Source organism: Talpa europaea, assembly GCF_964194135.1.
Source record: "Talpa europaea genome assembly, chromosome: 1".
NCBI lineage: Eukaryota > Metazoa > Chordata > Mammalia > Eulipotyphla > Talpidae > Talpa > Talpa europaea.
Genome location: NC_140073.1, coordinates 109,717,527 through 109,741,156, shown reverse-complemented (window position 1 = coordinate 109,741,156; position 23,630 = coordinate 109,717,527). Strand labels below are relative to the sequence as shown.

Sequence of the window (23,630 nt, the reverse complement as noted above, 5' to 3'; positions counted from 1 at the left end):
AAACCTTAGTTTGGAGAAAGATGAAGAGTTAGAACAACCACTCCTTCATGGTTGGGCAAAAGCAGAAAAATTGAATATGCAAGGAGGGAAACTGAGATCCTGTGCTTTTCTGAGTGGAATAACCTATTTCAATATGCATTAGTGTTACAATTTCCAAGTATGTTGGTGTTCAAGATCTCATTTTTCCACCCTCATAATAGGACAGCTGTCTTCCTCTGCTTCTTGTTAGATAAAGGCTTGGATAAGCTGTGTGCTTTGCTCAACTAGTTAGTGGCACAGGAAATATAGTACCTGTTTTCTGACACTGGCTTCATGTCCATCATGCTGTATCTCTGAGTTATTTGAGGGTAGGAACTATGTTTTATTGATCTCTGCATCCCTAGCACCAGAGGTAGTACACAGCACACAGTTGGTTCGTAATTGTACTTTTTTGAGATACATGGAACAACCAAGTATTTGTCTTTTTTTTTTTTTTTAATTGAGGAAACATTGGTTTACAACACTGCATACCTTTCAGCTGTCTAGGTTCACTAGTCTGCTGATGTAACTAACCACACCACACCCACCATTAAAGCACCAATAATCCTCCACCATAGTGCATTGAGCCCCCTACCCCTTTTGCTTCTCACTCCCCACATGACCCCTCCAGGAGCCTCAATTCTGCAGTCATAGTTCTTTAATAAATATTTGTAAGTGAATGAAAAAATAACCTCAAATATTTGATTTTAACAAATTTTTGGCTTAAAAAGTAGTGCCACAAGTATATTAGTTTGGTTTTGGTGTGAATGCTTAAAAATAAAATCCTTTATCTTGATGCACTATAATTTTTATAAGTGGACAGCTTTCTGGTCACAGGAGATCAGAATTTTCCTTTATAATCTCTGAAAAATCTTCTACAAATATAAAACATCAAAGAATCTGTTTTGAACTTAAACCATTTAAATAGGTAGCATTGGGCCTCCCTGGTGGCGCAGGCGGTTGAGTGCAGCACTGTGAAGCTGTCCGCAGCCTCTGCAGTGCTGGTTGATCCCCACCGGCCTCGGAGCAACCCACATGGCGAGCAGATCTCTCCTGTCTTGCCCGCTGCTCCCCTCAGCAGTGTATTTCGTCAGTCTGCCTGTTCTGTTCCCTGCTCTGTCTCTGGTGAATCTTCTCACCCTCCTGCGCATCTGGCCTGTACCCGGCTCTTGTATAAATAAAATAAATCTTAAAAAAAAAAATAGGTAGCATTTATCATTTGGACTTTTTGGGTTTTTTACTCCTTATGTCATTAAAGTTTAAGTTGACCTTTTTTTCCCCCCTTACTCAATGGAAGTTTAGGTTTATATGTAAATAAATCTACTTTGTGATGGACTTGTGTGGTATATTGCACACGTGCTAAAGTTTACTTAAGGTTAAATTTAGTAAATTGCAAAGGAGTTACTACTATCTAATTTACTCCAGTCAAGTGAGTCTTGATAAGTTGATCTGTTGAAAAGATAGGCAAACATTTCTAGATGATATGATATTCTTACTTGAAGCTAGAGGTAGTTCAGTATAAGTACAACGTTTATTGTATATGAAACCCTACCATCTTTTACCAGCAATAATATTGATTAAATGTATAAAGATTTTAATCTTTCATAACATCTATTTTATTTCTTAAGGTACATAATGTCAAGGCTTTTTGAAACACATGTGAACTGTAGACAATGTAAACTTTAATATTTCTAGCAATATCTAGAAAGACGTGGAAAGTGATATGCACTTTTACATTCAAATACTTGAATTTGGTTTAGGAAAAAGTGTAGTCAAGAAATAGACCACCCATTTTTGTTCAGATACTGTCAGCTACTTCTTGTCTGTGTCTTTCATGTGTCCTTGACTCCTTGCCCAGAGGGATTTGCAAGTGCTTAAGAAACATCTTTGAAATGTCAAGTGATTAACTCTAAACTTATTTGGAGTATGGATGTGATATTTGGTTAATTTCATTTAAAGTCACTTTAACTCACCCTCTGGTAAGAACAAAATTGAAAGAATATTATGGTACAACTAAGTTACCTGAGAAATAAAAATTTTAGCCTGGGAGACCCAAAACCTTGTTTTAAGTTGTTATTTATTATTTTTAGTGCAAACACACAATTCATTTTCAATAGTAGAAAGAGAAGCTTTCAATAAGAACATTTACCTTTTCTTACTTCTTGATTTATGTGCTACTCGAAGCCATATTTACTTTTTTTTTGTCTTTTTAAACTATTCAGTCAATTAAAATATGCTGCATTAAAAGTGTTTAAAATAAATGTATCATTTTTATTTTAGTAGCATTTTAAAAACTTTAGTTTTAAATATATCACCAGTTTTTGAGGCATCTGCTTTTTTTGGTGAACATAGCACATAAAATGTTTCAGCATCTTTACTAACCATGGGTAGATTGTAGTTTCAGTTTTAAACTCCCTCATCTGCTTTGTCTGTTCAGGCACCAGGCTCAGTGACATTGCCAAGTAATTGTCTTTAATTTAATGAGTTAATTAGTTAACTGTCTCCTGTAGAAGTCAACTATTGACTCTGTGTGGCTGAGAATTGTGCTTTTTCCCTCTGAGCTATACACTTTATCTTTCAGTTAAAATAGTCTAAGAGAGCTGGGGAAAACATTAGTAAAATACCCCAGGGTAAGTGATTCTCTGGCATCATTTATAACACCCCAGATACTGGCAAAGCCTGTTCCAGTACATGTCAACAAAAGCATTTGTCTTCCTTGTTGGCTGCTGTGTCCTTGGTGATTTGTGCTAAGGCTGCTCTATTTCCTGATCATTTTAAAGGCAAGAATGTTGTGAAAAACTGGTGATTCAGTAGGTACAGTATACTTACACTCTGTGTGTGTGTGTGTGTATGTGTGTGCATAGTGGTAGTATGGCAATCAAATCCATTAAATACCTCTGTGGCAAAAAGAATGGACAAGCTTTGGACAAGAATTGCCAAATTTTGTTTATACTAACTCTGAAATGTTTTCAGAATTTTATTCCTGTTTTGAAAATTGTCATCTGCTACTTAAATTATCACTCAAGCAATTGTGAAAAGAGAGAACAAGGATCATCATAACCCATATCTTATATTTTCTTATTTAGTATTTTGTGTTTAGTTCCCTATTAAAAATTTTCTCATAGAAGTCAGGCCCAGAATTCCTTGTCAAAGTATGTAGTATTTTTAATGGCTCTTTATATATGTATGTGTATTTGGGTATATGTACTTATATGTTGCCAAATTGCTTTTCAAAAGGACCAAATTTGAAAAATGCAAGATTTGAAGAACAGTGTAATCAGTCTGTCATTATTTGTGTAAAAAAAAGAGAAATAGATAAGAATATTCACACATTATTTGTCTTTTTTTTTTTTAAAGATTTATTTATTTATTTATTTATTTATTTATACGAGCGCTGGGTACAGTCAACCGCTGCACCACCGGGGAGGCCCTTATTTGTCTATTTCATTGTGTGTCTATAGATATAGGTAAAACAGACTCATACATTGAAGAATGAGAAAGAGAAGATGCAACTTGCAGAAATTGATAGAATCCACTTATAAATTATATATAAGTTAAATATACTTAAATAAAATTTGTTTGTTATATGTAACATCTCTGGAAGCATATGCAAAAAATTGATTGCCTTTGGAGTGGGGAAGGGAATTAAGTGACTGGGAGACAGAGGTGGGAGGAAGACTTCTCTGTGTATCCTTTCGTAGCTTCTGAATTTTGAATGGTATGACTATAACACTATTAAAATAATAAACAGTAAAATAGAAAGCCATTAACAGTTGGTAAAAATTATCATTTTCTTTCTGTCCCTTTTCTACTGCCTGGATTCAGGCCTCAACCTCTCTAGATCTTTGTAGCAGCCACTGCTTGGTCTTCCTGCCCCCAATTTTTCTCTTTTCCCATCCATATTTCACCTTGTCACCAGGGAGAGCACAGATCAAATGGTATCTTTCTCCTTTGCTGAAATTTTTAATGGTATTCCACAGCCCACAGTTTAGCATTCAGAGTCTTCCACCATCTGGTCTCAAACTGTCTTTTCAGCTTCACCTTCTACACATCTTTGTATAACTTCTTTATTACCATTTCTCTCTTAAGTTAACTCCACCCACCAAAAAAGAATAAAAAATGTGTTTCCTTATTTCTGTATTTGTTCACATTATCCTTTTTTTAAATCTGAAAAACGTTTTCTCTCCATTTGAAGTTGAAATTGAAATTTACTTCCAAGATCTATTGTGAATATAATTTTCTTCATCTTACCCCCATTCCATCTTATCCCACCTTTTTTTTAGAATGAATCACTCGTTTTTTGGTTTTCATACTACATTTTGCATGCCATTGTTTGGTATTCATATTCTAGTCAGTCTCTTTTAAATTTTATTTTTATACTTCCCTGTGTTGATCCCTCTTTCCAATTGTAGTAGACTTCAGGAAGACTGGAAGCTTCCTTTGTGCCTTTCTCAATTTTTAACTCTGGTGGTTTTGTGATTTTGGTAAAACATGTCAGATTATGTCATACATTGAAGAACAAGGAAGAGAAGAAACAATTGGCAGGTAGAATCCACTCACTTTTAGATTTAATACCATACAGTTTATTCTTTTCTTAACCCTGTGTTTGCATATCCATTTTTTTAAACTTTAAAGATTATTTAGTCTTTACTTTGTCAATATATGAAATATCTAGAGGCCTGGGACAAGAATGGAGTTCTCTAAGGATTCACAGTCCACATTGAGTTACTTTTTATTGTAGGTGCATAGAGTACTTACTGTGATAGTCTCTGTGGTGTTTCTCAGAATACAACAAAGGAAACATTTTTAATTTAATTCTCTCCTTGTTGAGACAGCTGGTAGGTTGGTATAGTAGTCACATTTACAAAGGAAAACATTAAAATATTTAACCAAAAAGCAAACCAGTGGTCCTTTGCTCAGATCCATATTGTCTTTGTCTTGTTTGTCAGAAGCAACCACTTAACAACTTTTAGCTAATATTTTGGTTATTTACCTCCAGAATTCTGTACTGTTGTTTCCAGACATTATTGACTTTCTTCTAAAGTAGCTGATGAAGCCTTAGTTTCCTTATACTGTACTTGTTCCCCCTTTCTCCTCCTTCCATTCTCATTATATTTATAATTGTTATTAAATTAATACATTATAATTATATGTTTATTTTGAGCCAGGTTGTGTATATTATGATAGTGTTTACTGTTTTTGTATAACAAAAGTGCTTTTTCAAAATTTACTTTTTATAGTTAAAAATTACCTATTTTGGGCCTCCCCAGTGGTGCAGCGGTTGAGCGCTGGGTTGCGAAGCTGCCCGTGGCCTCTGCGGCGCCGGTTCGATCCCCGGTTGCTGCCCGGCCACCGGAGGAGGGTCCCACATGGCGCGCAGACCTCTCCTGCCGCCCGCTGCTCCCCTCAGCAGTGTACTTCGGTCCTTCTGCCTGCTCTTCTCCCCGCTCTGGCTCTGGTGAATTCTCTCACCCTCCCACGCTTCTGACTGTACCCAGTGCATGTATAAACAAAACAAAACAAACAAATAAATAAATAAATAAAACATGCCTCTATTTAAAAAAAAAAAAATTACCTATCTTTTCATTTGCTTATTTGTATATCCATTACCAGTTCATTAATTTAGCAAACATTTGCTAAGTAAATACTTTGTGCCAGGTATTATTTTTGGTGCTTTAAATACATCAGTAAACAATACAAAGATTTTTTTCCTTGTGACACAATCTAGCTGGGAGGTAGACAATAAATATTTCAATCAGTAAAATATATATTAGAATGTGATAGGTCCCATGGGGAGAAGAGGAGAATAAAAGCATTGGGAATACAAATATAGACATGAGTTGTAATTCCAAATACGGTAAAAGGGTGTAGGTCTCATTGAGAAGGTGACATATAAGCCAAGTTTTAAACTCCTCCCAGTGTTACTTTCCATATAAGCCAAATGCCTTGCATAACCCGACATTCTATTTCCCCAATGGTTTTCCTTCCTGGAGTCCTCTGTCTGCCCAGCCCCGACTAGCTACCCCAGAGGCCTGCAACACAATTATCTCGGGAGTTCCCTTGGCTACTTTCCTGGGCTGGAGCCTCTGTTTCCTAGATCCTGTATCTTCCTATTGGTTCATGCTCTCTTTTTCATGGAGTAAATTCTTCTCTAGCTTTCTGAGAAAGGGTACAAATAGAAAAAAATGTTGAGAACATGTGTATCTCAAAGTTCTTTAACCTACCCTGACAATTTTTTGAAAGTCTGATTCATTTTTTTAAAAAAGATTTATTTATTTAAATAAATAAATATGTATGCATACATGAACTGGGGTACAGGCCAGAGGTTTGGGGGGTGAGAGGATTCACCAGAGACAGAGTGGGGAACAGAACAGGAGGAATGACTGAAATACACTGCTGAGGGGAGCAGAGGGTGAGACAGGAGAGTCCTGCTGCACCATGTGGGTTGCTCCCTGGCTGGCTGGGGATCAAACTCGTGCTACAGAGACTGCGATTGCTTCGTAGTGCGGTGCTTAACTCCTTACGCCACCAGGGAGGCCCCAGTTTGATTCATTTTAGAGGTCTAGTTTGGAAATCATTTCTCTCAAAATTTTCAAGAACTTCCTTTCAAGCTTCCAGTGTTTCTGTTGAGGAGCATGATGCCCGAGATTCAAAATTATTTATAGGTGACCTGTTTTTCTTTATTTTAATATTTTGTAATTTTATGATAATGGGCCAGGTCCTGTTGTGGATTTTGTTTTGCTTGTTTTAATATATTGTGCTAGGCACAAGTCGCCCATGTGTTCTTCAATTTTGGGAAAATTTCTCATGTTGCTATTTGATGACTGAAGTTGCTAAATTGCATCCCAAAGAGGAGCACTTTGGTTGTTTATGTTTGGTCATGCCATAATATGTAAACCCTTTAATAATAAGGCATTTACTTGTTAGGCAGGTATTACTTTGCTTTTAAAAATTGTTGACATAACTGGTAGAATATTTTTGGTGTTTTTTTTCTAGCTACTAGAACTTGGAATCAATACCTATTTTAGAAGGTCTTGTTTGTTATGCTCTTCTCATTCATTACACTCTTATGGTTTGGCTGGCCCTGTGTTTCCCCCCTATTCCTATGGGCAGTATGCCTCTGAGAGGCAGAATATTTTCTCACTTTCAGGTCTTGGTTACCTTAGCTGCCCTTTCACTTTTCTTTACCTTTTCTTAGTGTATATACATGCACACACACTTCTCATATATATTTAATTGAGATAAAATTCACCATCTAAACCATTTTCAAGTATGCATTTCAGTGTTTTCAGTGTTCTGTTACCATCACCACTACTTCTGGACCATGTTCATTATCCCCAAAGAGAAAAATCCCATCTACCTTACAGTAATTACTCTCCATCCTCCCCCTTCCTCCCAGCTCCTGCCAACTACTCTTCTACTTTCTGTCACTATAGATTTGCCCATTATGGACATTTCACCTAAGTGGAATCATACAATATGTAGCCATTTGTGTCTGGCTTCTTTAGCTTATAATGTTTTTAAGGTTCATACATGTGATAGCATATTTTACCAGTGTTCTCAAATCAGGCCCTGGAGTTTTGTTGTTTCACTGTCTATAGAAAAATTCTGCATTTATTATCCTTACTTTGATCTTGACACTGGCTTTTCATTTATCTTTTCACAAAACATAAGCTGCAAAAAGATACAGAATAATTTCATTTTTTACTTGTTTTTTAGTATGCCAGTACTGAGGTCGATGGAGAACATTATATGACCCCTGAAGACTTTGTCCAGCGCTATCTTGGACTATATAATGATCCAAATAGCAACCCGAAGATTGTGCAGCTCTTGGCAGGAGTCGCTGATCAAACCAAGGATGGGTAAAAGCCTTTATACATTTTTTGATAATTAATGTTCTGAATATCTTATTTAAAATAGAAGAACCATAAGTTACCTATGACCATCTAGCACTGTAATCTTAATAACCTGTTTTTTTTTCTTAGAAGTTTATAAAAACTGTTATTTATTGCTATTATCAATGATACTGACATGTATTTCTTTTATAAGTTACATGAGAAAAATCATATATCATATTAAATAATTTGAGTAGAATAGTTTTCAGATAATGAAGTGTATTTCTTTTTTTTTTTTTTTTTAAGATTTATTTATTCATTTACACAAGAACCGGGGTACAGGCCAGATGCGCGGGACGGTGAGAGTATTCACCGGAGACAGAGTGGGGAACAGAACAGACAGACAGATGAAATACACTGCTAAGGGGAGCACCGGGCGAGACAGGAGAGGTCTGCTGTGCCATGTGGGACCCTCACTGGCTGGCTGGGATTGAACTTGAGCTGCAGAGGCTGTGGATAGCTTCAAAGCACAGCGCTTAACCGCCTGTGCCACCAGGGGAGGCCCAATGAAGTGTATTTCTTTCATTAAGTCATTCAGTAAACATTGAGTATGTAGTATATTTTAGGTACTGTTCTAAGTGTTTGAACTACTTCAGTGAATGAATTCACAGAAACAAAACTAAAAAGCAAATTAAAACTTGTTATAAATTCTATGAAGAAAATTAAATCAGAGAAGAATTTAAAGAGTGGTATTTTTTCATTTATCTGTCTACTCATTTACAACTATTTAATGAATAACAATTTATCTGTCTATTCATTTACAAATATTTACTGAATAACACTATTGCCAGGTACTATTGGACCTTAGAAATATAAACATTAATAAAATAGGATCCCTGGCCTTAAGAAGGCGCTCATGACCTAGTGAGAAAGGATGAGTAAGCAAAGAAAAACAAAAAAATAATGCTTCTGAATCCAGGTTCTATCACAGAAGTATATAAAATGTACAGCGGGCACCTAAGAAAGCATGATTAACTGTTTTAGGTGGTTAGGACAGGAGTATCATAGAGGTGGTGCTTGAGTAAGCTCTCACAAGACTAGTAGGAGCTTCCGGTAGTTGGACAAGTAGGGAGGAAAATTCTAGGAAAGAGGAACAACAGTGGCATAAAGTACCAGTGTGTGTTTTGAACAGTGGCAGTGTGTGTATGGGGAGGGGTTTGCAAATACTCGGTGTGGCTGTGCATAGCTTTGCTGCTGTTGGAGCTGTGGTTGGAGTGGAGCTGGTCCCTTGTGTGCTACACATTGACTGTATCCTGTAGGCTTGTGATTCTCCGTCTTGGAGATATTTTTAGCCTGGGTGTGTGCAGTAACAGAAATAACAAGGTACATCTTACTAGAGTGTCAGTTTACTTAAAGGAGAAAAAGCATACCATATTTATATTAAAATCAAATATGACTATGATGGAGTGAATGTGACATTTGTATGAATTAGGAAGAATTTTGCCTTGCTCTGTGACTCTCAAGAGACATCCCCTGACTTCCAGGAGGATGCAGGTACTTTCTCCTACCTGTTGAGGTGCTCCTATGAAAAAGTAGGAAATAAGGAGACTTTAAAAATTATTTCTATTACCATGAATATGATTATAATATTGTTTATAATTACCCAAGATCAAATCTGAATTAGAGGTAGTATAAACAAGTTTAAATAATTTAGATAAGTGTATGGGAAAAGTAGGTTTGGAATGGTTTAATACCATACCCTTTTGTGTTGTGCCACCCCCTGACATGTTTTCTTAGTATGGAAACTTCCCTCTTTCTCCTCTTACGCAGTCTCTTTTTTCCAATAAATAGTACAATAAGAGTGTTTTGATACAGGTACTTTCTGTGGAGAGTCACATAGAAGCAGTATTGTATGATATAAATAGCATGATGGGTTGTCTAAGAGTAAAAACCATCTATTCACCAAGTATTTGTGAGATTGTGGCTTAAACTTTGAAGTTCTGGTTGTATAAGGGAAAGTGAAATGATTTTATGCAGTGAATACAGATCTTAGGAACTATTATTGTGTGATCTGATCTCAAATATTTAGACAGTTGCTTGTTTGAAACTAACTTCTAGTACTGGAGTTTCTATATTTAACTCTAGTCAAAATTTCATCTAGAGGCTCTGTTCTCCTACAATGTGGGGAACTATAGTTTTCCTATCTTTAGCTTTTTCACAAGTGTTTTCCTTTAATATTCTCCATGCATATAGAGAGCTCTTTATGCAGAAATATTGGCAGTTTTAAAAATTGTAAAATTTAGGTATTAATGTTTTGCGGTTAGTTTCCATTCAATGAATGGAAAGGAACTAAGTACAAGATTTAAAAAAAAAGTCATAATTATTCAATACATCAAAATTATAAAGTGGATATGTATTCTTCATAAAATGTCAGAGAGCAGGTGTGGTTCAAAAGTGAAAGTGCCCCTTCATCCTCATTAAAAGAAAACAAACTCTTAAAGTGTGTACTAAGCAGTGGTTTCTTTACTCCAGTTCGTGATCTTTGGGTGCTGATGCTTCTTGGAAACAGAAACCTAGTTTTTCCCCAGTTCACAGTTTATCAAGAGAAGCCAGAAACTGGATATTTAGTTGAAGTCTTATGATTTCCTAATGTTGGCAGAGAATGAGGTTAAGAAGTAATACTTCGTATGCCAAAGAGAACACATCTGTGGGCCAAATTCAGTCTGCCAGTGGACAGTTTATGACCTTTGCTAGTTAAGGAAAAAGTTTTTGACTTCAAATAACTACAAGAAGTTTTACTACAGGGCTTGAAATGTGTTTTAAAGCTACACATTCTATATTTCAGGGCAATTGTATTTTTGCTGTCTAATTCCTAGGATTTGATTTGGAAAAAAACAGGATATTGTGGGTATTTTAAAAACTCATAATTAGCCCAGCAACTTTCTATTTTTATTCTTTAAGTCATTCTTATATTCAAGAAATAATTCATTTTATAAGAATTTCAAGTATGTCAGAAATATGTAGTGTAGAAATAAAGATCTTTTGTAACTCCTTCCCTCATTTAGTACTCTATGTTACTCATTCTCATACTTTCAGATCATACCATACTATTTAGTTTAGTTCACAGATTAAAACTATGTACTACTTGTTGCTTTTTAGGGATGATCATTGTGATACCCAGTATATTATAACTGTTTTTACTGCCCTAATATCTGTATAATGATTAAAAAAATACATAAACAGAAATTTATTAAGACCATCAAGTATGTATGTTTATATCAGTATTTACATTTCCTGATTTTCTAATAAGTTAAAATTTTTTTGTTTTACTTTGAATTGGAATCCAAATAAGATCTGTATATTGTAATTAATTGCTATGTCATTTAGGTCTTTAAAAATTATTTTTTGGTAACTGTAGTATGTTTTCTTTGTAGTTCCCTACATTTTCCTTTGTCCTTTGCATTTTCTGTAAATTGATGATTAGATTAGAACAGTGGTTTTCAATATGGTGGATACTATTGGCATCTCATGGGTAGAGGACAGGAATGATGCTAAACATGATACAATGTGCAGGAGGCTCCCACCAAAAAGAATGAACAGTCTTTATATTCAGTAGTCCCAAGATTGAGAAACTCTAATCTAGAGACCTGATCAGATTCAGGTTTAATTACTCTGTCTAGTTCTCTTGTGATATTAGGGCTTATTTGATTATTGCTCAGGCTCATTAATCTCTTAGGGGTTCACTTAAGGGTAATACTCTTAATTCTCTTGTTCCTTCTTTCTTTATTATCTGGAATACCTTTACAAAGAAAAATGTCACCTCAATTAATTGGTTATCCTGAACTACAGCTCATATGTAAAGGCAAGTTAAATGATGTTTCCCCTTTCTTTTTCAGCTAGTCACATTTTACATTTTATTCCAGGTTGATCTCCTATCAAGAGTTTTTGGCATTTGAATCTGTTTTATGTGCTCCAGATTCCATGTTCATAGTGGCTTTCCAATTGTTTGACAAGAGTGGAAATGGAGAGGTGACATTTGGTAAGGAAAAAAAAAGATTTTAAGTGATAAGTGAAGTTAGTGAGGCTGTTCCAGTCTATAACTACTAAATCTAATAACTGAATATATTATTATTTATGACCTTACTTAGGACCTAGTCAATAAGTGAAGTATTAATTTCCTAAAAGGATTTGCACAGGTAAAGTGGTTTTATTTTCTTTAAAGCATTAGATTCTTGCCAAAATGAAGGAATCTAGGAATGCTGATCCTTCAGTTCATTGAGTCATTTACACATTCCTAAACTAGGTGGTGTAAAATTTTCTTGTTTGGGGCCAGCCTGGACAAAACTCTTTATGAAACAGCATGAACAACATGGAGTATTCGTCTCATTCTTTAAGAGTTTTTGGGTAGAGTTCAGAGCTTCTCTGTAGCATCTTGTGGAAAATTGCTACCATGAACTTTGTAACACCAAGAATAGGATAAAGGAGTGAGTTAAGGCAATAATAATTCTAGTACTCTATGAACCTCTATTTTAGGTTTTTGGTTTTAGGAAACAAAAGACTAAAATATTAAAATTGCCATCTGAGTTGGATGTAGAAATTCTCTTGGCATATAGTCTATCACATTGTGGATGTCTAATAAGCCAATAAATTAGATTTCCAACTGTAGCCACATAGTAATTTTTTAAAGATATGTGTTTGCAGAAGTGAATTTGTGTTTAGTAAATGTATCAGCTAATTTTTCCTGCAACAGGCTTTTCAATAAAAACAATGTATTTAATTGAAAAGACAAATTCTTTTCAAGGACCTTGAGCCTTCCTCCTTCTTTTTAAATTAAAATACTTGTATTTTTTTATTGTGGTAAAACAACACATAACAAACAACTTACCATCTTAACCATTTTTGAGTGTACAGTTCAATAGTGTCAAATATATTCATATTGTTGTGGAACAGATTCTAGAAATTTTTCACTTATAAAGCTGAATGTGGGCCCCTTTTATCCTGTGAATTGGCATCAATGCGTGGTAGAGAAATTCTTGAAAATCAGGCTTTTTCTGAGCCACAGAGCTAAATATTCACTGTAGAATTCTAAAACAAATATCCTTTAGCTAAACCTGAAGGAAGAAGTATCACTGCTGTGGTAAGAATGATGAGAAGGTACTGGTACTTGAAGAACCAGTAGTGATCTTATTGGACACATGTTCTAACTTGGTATTGATCATTACCTTCCTTCTGCCACTGACCCAGCTGTCTTCTGTATGAGAAGATTTTCCCAAATAAATACCTATGCGGAGTCCTTTAGGTTTCTTTATTTATCTTGGCATTCTTCCTGCTTTGGAGCAAGCTCTGCCTACTCTGTCTCCTAAAGAATGTTGACTTCCCTCAGAAGCACCTAGATTCTATAATTTAAAGCATAGAACCTTTATCATCTCATCATTCAGCATTGAATCTGTACAATTAGTAATGCTGCATTTTTTCCCATAGATATCACACATGCTTACATGTTTTATTTCCAAATATGTAGAAATGAGTGGGAAATAACTTGATACAAATATCTGGGTTAGAGACAGTATCCTGGTGCTTCTGTCACGTGCTCATTGTTTCAGAATTGGATTTCCCAAAAACAAATGGTAATTTATTTTGTCCCCCCCTATCTTGGCATCATTATTCTTGTGTCCACTCCATTTGATTGATTTTTCCCTGTTTTTTAAAAAATAAATCACTCAAGTCAGTTCATCCAACAGACTAACATTAGAGACTCATGCCATTGTTGATGAGTAGTTTAAACTGATGTAGGAAGAAGCTGAGTGGTTTATGTATACCTTATTATTTCATGCAGATGTGAGCTAGTAGTTATTTGATCCCAGCTTCATCATTTTGTAGATTTTCCCTCAGAATGTCATTTATGAGTTAGGATTTCAAGAAAATATAATTGGGATTTAAAAAGCATAGAAATCAGATTTAGCTTTTATAGCATCCAGAATGAACTAAAGAACATATAAACCATGCAGAATCCTGCTTTCACTCTTCCTCATAATCTAGAGATAGGAAGATTCTTATGAGATAAAGCTCTACCCGCTTTTGACATTGTTCCTGGAGTCCAGGCCAGATGGATGGTTCTCTTGATGTTGCTTACCTGATTCCTGGGAACCTTGACCTATTCTCCTTCCTACCTTATCTTCCCAGTTTCGAGATTCCATTTTTAGACAAATTTTATTAACCAGAATGAAAATCATAATGAAGGATTGGATGTTTAATTTTACATTCTCAAGAAAATAGGAAAATCATTGAAATGTAACAAATGCTACTTACCAAGATTTCTAAGATCTTCTTAGAAATTTTACCTTGTATTCAAGACTATAGAATTTCAGCATAAGGAAATAATTAACTTGGAGTTTATTTTTATAAGATTTTGGATCAGTGATAAAGGTCAGTTTTCATGTTTGTACCCACTTACAAATAATGAATTGTACTTGTGTATGTGCATACACGTTTAGGTAAGAGGAAATCTTAGTTCCGTTCTAACTCTAAATCCTTTTTCCCAAATGGTCTTATGTTTTCTAGTTTGAAGCTTATTTAAGTATAGTTTTCTCTTGTATACATCAGAAGAGAAAAGTAGGAGAGAATGTTGGATGCAAGGTGTACTGGAGTGGGGAGAGATTATTATGCCATCGGTGTCCCTCTTTGGTATAGTCCCTCATGGACTATATTGATAATGTTTTCTGTGTACTTGTATATATTGTTCTCATCTGTGCTTTTTTTATAAAAGGTATCCTTTTTATACACATGAAATTATATACTTAAATTGTCTGCATCTTTGCAAGTGTTTATATAAATAGCAGTAACATTTACTTGTACTTGAGTGCTGGATAAGTTTTATTTTTTTTATTGTTAGAAGTGTCTCTACTCTAGGGAAGAGGACTTACATTGAGAACTTGGTAATTCATTTCAGAATGTACAAGCTCAGGAGAGAGTTTTGGAGTTTTTAAAAGAGTGAATAAAGCCTTTGGATAATTGTTTCCTCTTTACTAGTCCCGTAATAAAACTTCTAATGCATGCTGTGGATAATTATTTAATGGCTGTATATCTGTTACTACTTGGTGGCATGAGCCTTGTAGAGGCCCTTGCATGAGTGGTGTATGTTAGAAACAGTATAAACTTGCTTTGGTTTCAATACTACTCACTAGTGTACTGGATATTCTGCTCAGTAAAATTAGTTGAGATTGTAAAGTACAGCTATATTCTACATTGTGTTGTCAATAGCTGCCATGCGTTTGCTCCAAATTAAAAAAAAAAGCTTGTTGCTTTAACAGAGATGTAATCATTCTAAAAAAGTTCCATCAAAGTCTACTAACTAATAAATGAATATAAAGTGTTAAATACATTGTAAGTTTTCCATTGAAATTTTATCAATGTTGTGTCCCAAAGTGTATGCGTAGGAATGGGAACTCTCTAAAAGTAACTTTTTTAAGGGTACACCTTTACCCCCTGACTGTAGAACCCTCAAAAAGTAGGAATTGCTTTTGATTTTGTACTGTGTGATCATCAGAGTGTACTGCCAATAAAAAATGTGTTCCTTTTGTGCCTGTAAGGTAGATTTTTTTCCCTAAAGGGAAGACTGTTGGGTGTTTTAGGCACATTAGATTGATCTAAATGTGAAAAATGTTACACCTTCTTCAGTGGAAATGAAGCTATGGACATGGTATAATATGAAATTCTAATGCTAAAAAATACTTAGTTTAATCTGGTTAGCGCTTCACCTGGGTAAAAATTAAATCAGGAAGAATTTTCAGATATTGCAGAGAAGGTTATATTAATATGGCTACTTGAGTAGCTTAGTGTTTGAGGTTAAAAAAAATAAATGAATATGGCATTACTAGTTTTTATGGTGATGGGCTTTTGAAACATATAGCTAATGTAGTCACAGATTATCTTTAAATGTAAACTCATCTTTCCTGAGAAATGGATCTTTGTATTTATTTGGCAGCAGGACTACCTATTGACTGACTGTACAGTAGTCCCTTCTGGAGGTAGGTAAAGGCTTATTAGAAATACTTATGAAAAACAGAGGAGGTCATTCAGGAACTAAAGACCTACCTGGAGGTAGAACCTAGAAGTCTGGAACTGAGTCTACATGCTATGTTGGTTGGGACTTCCTCTGCAAGTTCCTGTTGTTGATCTTTTTGTTGTTGTTGTTTGTTTTCCTTTGTTTTCTTTTTTTGGTCTCTTAGTTGTTCCTCTCTTTCCCCCCAAGTTTTCCTCCACTGAAAAACTCTTTACTTCCTTAAGTCTCGCCATTGTTTTTGTTCAGTTATACACAAGGATATTTATTGTTCATGATGGGAGTCCTTCTAAAGCTTCTCTGACTTCACTTTAAAGAACAGTGCTGGTGAATCTCAGCTATTAAGGATTTTTTTTCCCCTGACAATAAAAATGTTTGGTCTCAAGCCTGTAAGTTGGAAGCAGTGGCTCCTGCTGGGCTGGAATCCTTGGAATCAGGATGTCGTTGGGCTGATGGTAGGTGGGCTGTGTCACAGGGCTGATGGCTTGTATACCTACAGGAGGAGTTCTCTGGCCACACCGTTGGTACAGCAGCTCCTTCCAGGCTCATTCATGGAACAGGCATGGCGGCAGTCTTGGAGAAGAGTGCCAGCCCCGGTCAGAGGTAATTTTGTACTGCAGAAAGGTGAACAAGACCAGTAGGAAGCTCCCATAAGGACTAGGGGAGGGATGAGGGTGGATGAGATGGGGAGACACACTGTGGGCCACTGGGAAATTAAAACCTCTGTTAAGACAAATTTATGTAATGTACATGCTTCAGTGTGTATTTCGTCTAGTCCAATCATCATAAGTGACTGATACAGCTTAACTGACTAAGGTTATAATCTGAACATTTTAATCACAGTTATCGCTATTACCTACCCTCCTGACAAATCTATGTGCTCCTCTCCCTTGAGCAAAGAGAAGATAATGACAGGCTACTTTTGTATCTGACCCCAATTCCCTTTTCAAAGGAATTATAAACCATTTCTTTCCTAAGCCCATGCTCTGCAGGAAGTAAAAAAGTTGTGTATTGTTTTCTATATGTCAGAAAACAAATGGATTCCTATTTCCTTTAGCAATGCCAACCTAGGATAAAACACTAGATCATATGCTGCCAATAATGTGACTGTCATATCCCTATCATCCAGGCCCAAATTATGGCCACTGAAATAACACTCTACAGAGTGCTGTGAACAACTAAGCACCCTTGTTTGCCACTGGAAAGACGGGATTCTCTCTGAGGGGAAAAAGGGAAAATTTACTATGCAGTTTGTTAGATGGATTGGGTATATTTGAGATTGTTGGTCTTCCCTTTTCTGTGATGCAAAACTGATAAAGTCAGATAAGACAAAGAGTACATCAGTTATGTGAGCTATTGTCTCACACAAGTATAAACTCTCCAGTTCTGGAGCTTTTGTTCATTTTTTTTTTCCTTCATAAGCACATCCTGGTAAAAGCAAAGTGGTAATTATGAATTGAATTTCAAAACAATAGTTGTACTAATTATTTCTGTTAGCTTCCTGAATTTGCCTTCGGCAGTTGATAGTGGAAGTAATAACAGAAGGGAAGTGGAATTATATCAAGAGGTGCCAAAGTAGGTTTGAAATTTTGTTAGTCCTAGTAACTCAAGTTGTAGCCTGTGACATGGTTAAAATAATTAAAGGTGTCGGGGCAGTTAATAAACCACAGCACATGATAATGTCATAATACACCATATTAAAAAATGGCCAAATGACCACAATGGAAGAATAGACAATGTACAAATAAATACTCATGGGAAAAGACAATTAATATTTGTGTAGGATACTATGAGTAATTTGGCCATCATTTTAAGTGTTTCAGAGATGTTCTGTGATCTTATTTGAAGGTTGCTAGGGAGTTTACAAAATATAGGATTTTAGCTAAAATTTTTATTAGAGCTATTTTTATGAATATAAATTATATACTATAATTTTAGTTTATAATTATTTTTTTGTGACAGAAAACAACTTTCATAAATTAAATTTTCATTGTTTGAAAGCCTTTGGATCTTTGATTTATTTGATATAGTTTGACCCTTAAGATTCTGCTGTTTTCTGATCATATAAAGGGGATTTTTGATTCACCATTATATAAAACTTCTCTAGCAAGCAATATATATATACATCTCATCAAATAAGAGAGAGTTGTGAACATTAAAAAAAAGGTTATCCTTGAATTAAATTTTTCCCTTTAATAATTAATTTTAACTGGATTTATAGTAAGTTAAGGTACCCTATTCTACTTTCCATAATGTCTTCATGTTTCCTTTATTTAACACTTTGTTTGCTAGGTGTTAAAAATAAGAAATCAATTTAATTAATTTGGGAATAGAAACAGCTAATTGATTATATTAGAAGGATCCTAAAAAAATCTTTGCTGAGCTGCCTTAACATTTTTAGTTTGAAAGACTTTTTGCAACCCTTATAATTTCAATTATCTTGTAAACTTTAACATATTTCACAACTTGCTTATTTAAGTGTCTTTTTGTATTGATCAGGGTCACATGAATTGCTATTGAGTCAATTCTTTGTTAGTAGAAACAAAACCCCATATATTTATTTTGTGTTTATGGTAGGTGATAATAATTTGACATGATTTTAAAACCTGGAAACACTATTGCTACTTTAGGCAAGAAATAAATGCTACATTCCATTTGAAAGTAAAGTGAGAATCCCATCTCCCCAGTGACATCCAATGCCTTCTTCCTACTTACCTGATTGCTGTGACCTATTTAGATATTGTATTGAGTCCAGACTGGTAGGATTGCCAGTTCAGGATTCTAACATTGCCCCCCTCTCTCTACCCCAACAATGCTTTTAGCAAGTAAAAAAGGTATATAAAACTAGAGGGAATCCATTAAGCCATTTACATTGTGAGATTTGTATCTTATTCAAAGAATTTGCAGAAATTAGAATTAGTTGCAGGAGATTATGAAACATTAAATTTTAATTTACTAACTCTCTAGTATAATTGGTAGCTAATGATGGTAAACCCTTTTACTAATACAATTGGCTTAAATTTGAAAATAATTTTGTTCTTAAGATATCAGTAAAATAGGCTTCCTGCTTTCTTAACTTTGTTAATGATTTTTTTTTTTTTTTGGCATGAGCTTCTAAATTAGTCTATCCAGTCTATGCTTGTTAAAGTACCAGTCATTTGTGACTTGACTTTTATAGTAAGTGTAGAACTGTGTAAGAAAGTGAATGACATTGTTAGTGCATGAAGACAAGCTGTCAGAGGGTTTTGGTTGTATTATTTTACTGTGTGACTAGTTCCTATCTAAAAGTTAGTATGCTGTGTTTAGTCCTTTATTTAAAAGTGAATCACTAATTTCACTTATCTTAAAATATTTTAATAGTTGAGACTAATAATCATGTTTTTATGGGAATTTTGAAGCTTTGTGTCAAGACCATATTTTTGACAATATCAGAAGCTTTTAATAAGGTGCTTGCTGCTGAGCTAATGATATGCTTTTGGTAGTATTTCTTATACCTATCTTCAATAGACATATTCAGGCTAGTGTGAATGTAATAATCAAGTCTCAATCAAACCATACTTAGTATGACAAATATTGCATTATACTGTAATTTAGGTATTCATGCTTCTGATAAAGGGCTTAATTCGACTCCTTGAGGAACCGGGAAAACACTATTGATTTTATACTGAAATGCAAAGTAGCAGCCATTTATAGTGCAAAATATTAATCACTTCCTAATTAAAATTAAATCAAGAAAAATTAAGAATCTCATGGCCTTATATGTAATGGTACACAATCTTAAGTGTAAAATTATATTTTATCAATTGTGTTCCTGTGCATGGGTTTCTGGGCACCAAAAAATTTGCAGTTAATAGAAGCAGATAATCTTGACTTTTAAAATTTCTCTTAATTTCTTTCTGTAGGAACATTGCAGTGGACTAAACTACTTATTCCAGATATAATTTATTTATTTTTGTTTTCCCTTTTAAGAAAATGTCAAAGAAATTTTTGGACAGACTATTATTCATCATCATATCCCTTTTAACTGGGACTGTGAATTTATCCGCTTACATTTTGGGCACAATCGGAAGAAGCATCTTAACTACACAGAATTCACACAGTTTCTCCAGGTGAGCTTACATTTTATAACTATTGTAAGTACAATCCATCCTCTTCCACCTCCTTCTCTTCTAGTTGTATGTATTGTTTAATACAAAAATAAAGGAATCCCTGTGGTATTTCACCTCATTTTTCATTTTCTGCTCCCGGAGACAACTTCTTTAAACTCTCAATTGTTTCTTTCAGTGTTTACATCCATAGCTTTACGTAATAAACTTTTGCTCATACTTTTACATTTTAATCCTTAGATATTTTTGATTGAATTTGAACTGAATTGAGGATTAGAACTGGCTCTTTCACTTTCCTTTTCTACCACAGACTAGGACATTATCTGTCTCCCCTTCTCCATAGTTATGTCATGATTCAGTTTTATCAGTAATCATATGTGAATGACTATAATTTTATAAATGTCATGTGTGACTAAAATGATTAGAGTTTCTAGATTTCTATTTGTTTAGTTTTCTATATATTAAGCTGTGATTTATTCTTAAACTGCCTCAGTTATAAAAATCTTGTCTTAATGTTTAAAACACCATGAATATTATATTAATTTCATTTTCTTGGAATTCTCTAGCTCTCTTTTTAAAAAAAATTAAAGTAAAATCCACATAACACAGAATTAACCACTTAAAAATGTACAATTTTTAGTTCATTCAGTGTTGTGCAACCACCACCTCTATATAATTCTAAAACCATTTCACTATCTCAAAAGAAAACCCTATACCCACTGAACAGTCACTCCTATTTCTGCCTCTCCCCAGCCCCTGACAACTGCCAATCTGCTTTTGTCTCTATGGATTTACATTTTCTGGATATTTCATGTAAATGGAATTATTGGAATTGCTGGGTTATATAGATTTCTAGGGTTTGTTTATGGCCAATATTCCTGATGAACATAGATGCAAAAATACTCAACAAAATATTAGCAAGCCAAATTCAATAATACAATAAAAGGATCAGATACCGTGATCAAGTGGGATTTATTCCTGGCATGCAAAGATGGTTCAATATATGCAAATAATGAAATATGACATACCACGTTAACAAAATGAAGTATAAAAATCTTCATCCTCTCAATGGATATAAATGCAGAAAAACATTTGAAAAATTCGTGATAAAAATTCTTAACAAATTATGTATAGATGAAACATAGTTCAACATAGTGGCCATACACAACAAATCTACACCTAATATATTCAGCAATGAAAAACTAAGCTTTCCCTCTAAGATCAATAATAAAGATCACCACCTGCTTTTGCCTCTTTGTTAGAAAGTACTAGAAGCCCTAGCCAGAGCAAAAAGGCAACATCTATATTGGAATGAACAAGTAAAATTGTACCTGCTTGCAGATAATGTATTATATATAAGGAAGCCTAAAGACTCCACAAAAATAAACTATTAGAACTAATAAATTCTGTAAATTTGGAGGCTAGAAAATAATATATGAAAATCTGTTGCATTTCTTAAATTAACAAACAACTGTTAGGAAGAGAAATTAGGGAAAAAAATCCCATTTACAATAACATTAAAAAAATACTTAGGGATAAATATAACCAAGATGGTGAAAGGTCTGTTCAGTAAAAGCCACAGAACATTAATAAAAATAAATTGAAGAAGACACAGGTAATTGAGAAGATATTCCACGTTTATAGATTGGAAGAATTAATACTGTTAAAATGTTCACACTCTCCAAAGCAATCTACATCTTCATTGTAATTCCTAGCATAATTCAAGTGACATTTTCCACAAAGATTAAAAGGAAAATTCTAAAATCCTAAAAATATTAGAACTACAAAAGACCTTGAATAGCTAAAGCAGTCTTGCACTTCCTGATTTCAAACTATATTACAAAGTGGTAGTATTCAAGACAGTGTTGTATTGTCATAAAAAGAGACACACAGGTCAATTGAACAAAAGAGAGTCCAGAAATAAATTCACACATACGTGTGTGGTCAATTTTCAACATAAAATACAAGAATAAATAATGGGGACAATAGTAATCTCCTCAATAAATTGGGGAAGTTAGATATCCACATTCAAAGAATGAAACTGGACTCTTCTTTTATACCATATACAAAAAAACCAACTCAATGTCGATTAAAACTTGATGTAAGACTTGAAATGTTAAAACCCTAAAAGAAAACTGCAGGTGAGCTCCTTGACATTGGTCTTGGCAATGATTTTTTGGATTTGATATCCAAGGCAAAGGTAACCAAACCAAAAATGTATGAGTTGAAGTACACGCAACTAAAAAAATACTTCTATACAGCAAAGGAAACCATTAACAAAATGAAAAGGTAATGGAATGGAAGAAAATATTTACAAATCTTATATCAGATAAGGGTTATTATCCAAAATATACAAAGAATTTATACAAGTTAATAACAAAAGGAAATAACCCAATTGAAAAATAGACAAGGGACTTTGTATAGACATTTTTCCAAAGAAGATATACAGTTGACCAGCAGGTACGTGAAAAGGTGCTTACCATCACCAGTCATCAGTGGATAGCAAATCAAAAGTGACAGAGCATCTCACACTTGTTCTATTATGAGAAAGACCATATATGCTGGCAAGATTGTAGAGAAAAGGAAACTCTTGTACCCTCTTGGTGGGAATGTAAATTGGACAATCACCATGGTGAATGACATGGAGGTTCCTCAAGAAATTAAAAATAGAGCTACCATGTGATCCAGCAATCTTACTTCTGGGTATGTGTCCAGAAGAAACAAAGTCACTATCTTAAAGATAAATCTGTATACCCATGTATATTACAGCATTATCACAATAGCTGTGGTATAGAAACTAACTAATTGTCCTCCAGCAAATGAATGGACAAAGAAAATGTCATTATATATAAATATATATATTTATTTATTTATATATATTACATATAATATATATATAATACTTATTGTGCATATATAATGAAATAGTCATTCCAAAAAAGGAAGGAAATTCTGCCATCTACAATAATATAGATGAACTTGTATGTATAATCTAACAACAAAAAGTTGACCACATTGAAACAAAACAGTGGTTGCTAGGGCTGTGTGAGTGTATGGTGTGTGTGTGTGTGTGTGTGTGTGTGTGTGTGTGTGGTTGGTGGGTGAGGGTGGTTATTGTGACAGTCTGGAAGAAGGGTCCAAACTTTCAGTTGTAAGATAAATAAAGTGTAAATATCTAATGTTGACTATGTTGATAATATTTTTGTGTATAATTGATATTTCCTGATAGTAAAACTTTAAGTGTTCTCTTAAAAAAAGATTAAATATTAAATATGTGAGGTGATAATGTGTTAATTTACTTGATGGTGGGAATCATTTCACAGTGTGCCTATAAAGTCATGTATACTTTTAATATATTACAATTTGACTTTTCAATTATAACCTAATAAAGCTGAAATTTAAAAAAAAAGTAGAAGGGGAAGAGAAAGCTTTGTCAAATCATGCTGCTTGTTTATTTTTGTACTCTTATGTCACACATATTTTCAACTTGAGTATAGTGTTTCTATTTCCATTGCTCTTTTTGCAAGAAGATCCAAATGTTTAGATGTTGGATGATAGATGTTAAACTGTTTAGCTGATTTCCTCAATGTTATCACTTAATTTTTTCCATTA

The 23,630-nt window shown here is 34.2% G+C and overlaps 1 protein-coding gene across 1 annotated transcript in view; it reads left to right on the top strand.

Annotated features, from left to right (window-relative positions):
* Positions 1-23,630, top strand: part of SLC25A12 (solute carrier family 25 member 12) — a gene marked incomplete at both ends in the record, with an annotated part of 67,103 nt that overhangs the window by 10,458 nt on the left and 33,015 nt on the right. Inside the window, 3 exons of the mRNA XM_084258382.1 lie at positions 7,738-7,880; positions 11,777-11,892; positions 19,882-20,021. Of these exons, the coding sequence (XP_084114508.1) occupies positions 7,738-7,880; positions 11,777-11,892; positions 19,882-20,021 (399 nt within the window). The remainder of the gene's footprint in view (positions 1-7,737; positions 7,881-11,776; positions 11,893-19,881; positions 20,022-23,630) is intronic.